This window comes from Sapajus apella, unplaced genomic scaffold (assembly GCF_009761245.1).
Source record: "Sapajus apella isolate SASKATOON/1434 unplaced genomic scaffold, GSC_monkey_1.0 scaffold394, whole genome shotgun sequence".
Classification (NCBI taxonomy): domain Eukaryota; kingdom Metazoa; phylum Chordata; class Mammalia; order Primates; family Cebidae; genus Sapajus; species Sapajus apella.
This window is the reverse complement of record NW_022437331.1, coordinates 1-4,959: the sequence shown is the minus strand read 5'-3', so window position 1 is coordinate 4,959 and position 4,959 is coordinate 1. Positions and strand designations below refer to the sequence as shown.

The 4,959-nt window shown below is 59.3% G+C and overlaps 1 protein-coding gene across 1 annotated transcript; it reads left to right on the top strand.

Annotated features, from left to right (window-relative positions):
* The first annotated feature begins 2,937 nt into the window (after positions 1-2,937).
* LOC116545837 lies at positions 2,938-4,953 on the top strand. The gene is made up of 3 exons (XM_032272276.1): positions 2,938-3,022; positions 3,143-3,777; positions 4,629-4,953. Exons 1-3 carry the CDS (start codon positions 2,938-2,940, stop codon positions 4,695-4,697), a joined length of 789 nt encoding a protein of 262 aa, XP_032128167.1. The 3' UTR covers positions 4,698-4,953.
* Positions 4,954-4,959: the final 6 nt, after the last annotated feature.

Sequence of the window (4,959 nt, the reverse complement as noted above, 5' to 3'; positions counted from 1 at the left end):
GTTGAGACAGCCTGTCCAATATGGTGATACCCCACCTCTGCTAAAAGTACAAAAATTAGCCGGGCATGGTGGCTTGCACCTGTAGTCCCAGCTACTTGGGAGGGTGAGGAGGGAGAATCTCTTGAAGCTGGGAGCGGAGGTTGCAGTGACCCAAGATCATGCCACTGCACTGCATCCTGGGTTACAGAGCGAGACTCTGTCTCAAAAACAAACAAACAAACAAACAAACTTTGAAAGTATTTAGAAGGAAACGTAGGGGGATCATTAAGATTGGAGCAGTGTCTTAGTTTGGGCTGCTCTAACAAAATGTCATAGACTGAGTGGTTTAAACAACAAACACTGATTTTTCCTAGTTCTGGAGGCTAGATGTCCAAGATCAGGGTGTCAGCATGGTTGGCTCCTGTGGCGGGCCCACCTCCTGGTTCACAGAGGGCCATTTTCTTGTATCCTCACATGGCAGAGAGGAAGAAAGACAGGAAGCAATTGTTTTGTATCCCCCCGCTTGTTTTTTTCCAAGGTTTAGTCTCACTCTGCTGCCCAGGTTGGAGAGCAGTGTAGCGAACCCAGCTCACTGCAACCTCCACCTCCCAGGTTCAAGCAGTTCTCCTTCCTCAGCCTCCTGGGTAGTTGGGATTACAAGCACCTGCCACCACGCATAGCTTATTTTCGTATTTTAGTAGAGACGGGGTTTCACCATGTTGGCCAGATTGGTCTCGAATTCCTGATCTTGTGATCTGCCTGCCTCGGCCTCCCAAAGTGCTGGGATTACAGGCGTGAGCCACCTTGCCCAGCCTGATTCTTTTTATTTAAAAATTTACTTTAAGTTCCTGGATACAAGTATAGAATGTGTAGGTTGGTTACATGAGGAATATGTGTGCCATGGCGCTTTGCTGCACCTATCAACCCGCCATCTAGGTTTTAAGTCCTGCCTGCATTAGCTGTTTGGCCTAATGATTCTTGAAAAATTCTCTGAATACTGGCAGTTGGCTCAAGCCTACCAGATTTAGGTCCTGAGTGAGGCTGGAGGCAGGTCTGTACCTTTATTTTAAAATTTATTTATTTCATTTTTTAAAGTGATAGGGTCTTGTTCTGTCACCAAGGCTGGAGTGCAAGCTGCATGATCATAGCTCACTGCAGACTTGAACTGCTGGGCTCAAGTGAGCCTCCCGCTTCAGCTTTCAAAACATTGGGATTACAGGTGGGAGCCACTCTTCCTGGCCCTAGGCTTATATCTTTCATCCTGTGGACTGTGGACATCAGCCACTCACTGCTGGGTGCTGGGATGGGGTTTAATTTCCAGTGACTGGCCCAGAGCCTGCCCAAGGGAAGATCTCAAGGGAGGCTGTTGAAGGAACAAGCATGCAACTTGCCCGACCGAACACATTCACACAGATGGGGGTGGGGGTTGGAGGAGGTGGGAGAGTTGTGTTGATCAGCTTCAGGCACAGCTGTCTGGTTTCCTACAGGATGTGACCACATAACGGTCAGGCAAGATGACTGAATTCTTGGAATCATTGCTTCCTAATTGTTGCTTCCCACCACTGCCATTGAAGAAAGGCTGGGCCACAGGAGGCTGGATGAACTTTGTGTTGGCCAAGTAAGCAGAATATCTATCCAGGTGGAAAGTAAGCAGTGAAGGTATGCTCACCTGAGCGGGGAGGGGGTCACGAACCTCGCTGGCCTGCCCCAGCTCTGCCTTTGCCCCTTTGTTTGGCCCTGTGGCTACAAAGCTGCCCTACCAGGAGCAGCCCCCACTGGCAGCTCTGGCCCTTGGGGATTTGTGAGTGTTTGGTGGGGGCAGAGTGAGGAGAGGCCAATTCCACACTGTATCTAACCCTAGTGCAGCTCAGGATTTGGCTTCCCCAGCCCCTTCTTCTCAGGGTCTCAGCTCGGGCCCTCAAGGCAGCAGGAAGATGGGCTCTCCTCACCCCCTAGGTCTCCTGTCCTTCTTTACCCCCCCCACTTCGGACACAGCTTCACCTAATCCAGCCTCAAGGAGAAAAGAGGGCAAATCACTCAGAGAGGTAGGCACCTGAGCCCCCACTCTGCCCAGACAGGGCACCCTGTGCGTCTCCCACAGCTTACCACGTCTGCCTGGGACTCGATGAAAGGGCCAGAGGCCGAAGGTGACACCGGAGTCTCCGGCACGACCTTCCAGGGCCTCCAGGGAATTCCTCACGCTGTGGGGGCGAAGACTGGCTCCCCTGGGGATGTGTGTGTGCACCCCAGAGCGCCACGTAGGTCAGGGTCCTCTCCATTCAGGACACGGAGGAGAGAATGGCCTGGAGTGAGGCCCTAGGGTTGGGGACGAAAGCAGCACAGGGTATCTGAAACGGGGTGCTGGGGTACTTAGAGGGGATCGTAGGGAAGACTTCGTCTTGCATGCGCCCAGGGGAGCTGCCGTGGGGGGACAGCCTCTCCTGCCGGATGGGGCCTTCGGAGGTGGCGATCCCTGAGGGTTCCTTGCTCTAGGGTCGTCTTACAACGGCGGTGGTGGTGGGGAAGAGTGAGCAGGGCGCAGTGCGGCAGCTGTGGCACGGTGGGAGCCTCGTTTTCACCGGCTCTACCCGCAGGACCGGATCCCTGCAGCTCCCCTGCCAGCAGGGCCAGGACGTGCCTCAGGAATCTGCGTGCTCCCCAGGTCCCCGGGCATTCTGGGGCCGCTGCTTCCAGCGTCTGAGCTCCAGCACCGTGTGAGCTCCGAGAGACCAGCCCCGCGCACGACGGTCAGGGTGCACCCTCCCGCCCTGCCGACTGTCCCAGCGCCGGGGCCAGGGTGCGCAGGGCCTTGTGCACGCCCGGCTCGGACACATCATCTTTGTATTCCATCTCTTTCCGCCGCGCCGTGTCTCCGGGAAGCGTTTACCGCCCTAGTGACCCAAGAGAGGGTGAGGGAAAGGGAGCGGTTCCGGGCGGGTGTCACGCAGGCTCGGGTGAATGCGCATGCGCCCGGTAGAGGCGGCCCTGCGCGCTTGCCGTACGCGGCTTCCGGGACGCGCCCGGGGCTGCTCCGCTGTAGAAGGTGTGTACTGCTCCGCGCGGGCTCGCTGAGGAGCTCGGCTTCGCGGACGGAGCGGGCGGCGACTCGGCAGAACCGCAGCGCGCTGCAGCCCTCCCCACCAGCCCGCCCTGGCCAGGTAAGCTCTAGGACCCGGGCTGCCTGACTCGCAGGTGGCAGCTTGCGGCGCCGCAGGGACCTCGAGGAGTGTGGGGCGGCGCGGAGATTGCGGCACTACGAGCGCTGCACGCTGGGCTTCGCAGGGCCGCGGGGTTGCGGGGTGGCTGTTGCTGGGATCTGGGGGTGCAGCCCGGCGGCTCCACTCCTCTCCTACGGCCTCTTCCTCCTCCCACGACCGGCAGGCGGGTGTAGCAGGGACCAGACGGCGGCTCTCGCATCCTGCGCGGGGTCACCGCAGCGACAGGCCACTTGGCGCCGGCTACAGGCGCTGCCTGACGGGGGCGAGGTTGGGGGTGGAGGGTAGTGGTGACGGAGGGAGGGCGCCTGCTCGGGTTCCACCGGGCTGGCCGGGGCGCTGGTACCTTCCGTGGCTGGAGAACCCGAGCCCGGATCTTGTCCCATTTCCTTTTCCTTTTATAGTAAGGCCCAGAGGGAAAACCTCAATTGAAAATCCTACACCGTTGCCCCTGGGCCGCAGGCGCTGGGTTGGGTGTGTGCGGCTGGGCGCGGGCTCTCTGAGGAGCTCGGCTTCGCGGACCGAGCGGGTGGCGGCGGGGTGGGGACGGCAGCTCGCTGAAGCAGCCCCGAGCCTTGGACACGTAAGCTGGGGGACCCGGGCTGCCTGACTCGCCGGCTGTGGCAGCCTGGGGCCTCCCGCGGCGCTGCAGGGACCCGGCTGCGTCGGGGCGTCCGGAGGTTTCAGTCCTAGTGCTCCCGAGCGCTGCCCTGTGGACTTGGCGGGGCTGCAGGGCGGCTGTTTCTGGGATCTGGGGGTGCAGCCCAGTGGTACCACTCCCCTCCTACTGGCCACTTCCCTTTCCCACGACCGGTGGGTGAGTGCAGCGGGTACTAGGCGGCGCTGTCGCATCCCCGGGTTGGGTGGGAGAACCTCGCTGCGAATGGCCACCCGGCGCTGGCTAGAGGCGCTGTCTGGGGGTTGGGGAGGAGGCACTCGGGTCCCGCTGCTGGGCTGGGCCAGCCGCTGGTGCGTTCCCCCGTCTCCTCTTGGCGCTGGCATCAACTCCCGGTGCCTGAGGGCAACGGGGTTGGGGTTGCCTCTGGGTTCGCTGTCCGCTGTGAACCTGAGCCCCCTTCCCTTTCCCTTTATAATAAGGCCCAGAGGGAAAAACTTGTCAGTTAAAGATCCCACACCCTGTTGCCCCTGGACTGCAGGCACAAGGTTGGGGGCACGGCGGGGACCTGCCCCTGGGCCGGGCCCCTTCCTCAAGGCAGGCACTGCCTGGCAAGGCTGCTGGTGGTAGAACTGGCCGCAGATGGTGAAGCAGGACATTGAGGACAGTTTCCCTGCCTTGGCTGTGCTGAGCCCATCCGGAGTGTTTCTGGTTCTAATCACAAGTGGAACAGTTTCAGTGCAGCTTATACGTTCATGTTAGTGATGAACTTGGGTGCTGGTGGTGACACAGCTTGTTCTCTCCTCCTAGGCTCTTAGTGCATCCAGGATCCTGAGCTGCTAGGAGTCTGGCCACTCCCGCCCGGAGCCCTGCCTTGGCTGAGCTAGTCACCGCTGCATGTCCTGGGCTGCCAGCCTGCCTGTCATCTGCAGTGCACAGGTATGCATGTGTTTGCATATGTATATGCACCACACACATACTATGCCCACCTTACACTGCACACGTACCATGCCCACCTCACACACCCTGCATACTGAACCCATATACATCAGACACACTACACACATATCTGCCTCACACACCACACACATACCATGCCCACCTCACACACACCACAGACGTACCCTATGCCCACCACACAGAACATAC

Coding starts and splice junctions, on each gene's coding strand:
- LOC116545837 (XM_032272276.1), top strand. CDS start 2,938: ATGCGCATGCGCCCGGTAGAGGCGGCCCTGCGCGCTTGCCGTACGCGG. Junction 3,023..3,142: donor GGGCTGCTCCGCTGTAGAAG/GTGTGTACTGCT, acceptor TGGCCAGGTAAG/CTCTAGGACCCGGGCTGCCT. Junction 3,778..4,628: donor CAGCCCCGAGCCTTGGACAC/GTAAGCTGGGGG, acceptor CTAGGCTCTTAG/TGCATCCAGGATCCTGAGCT.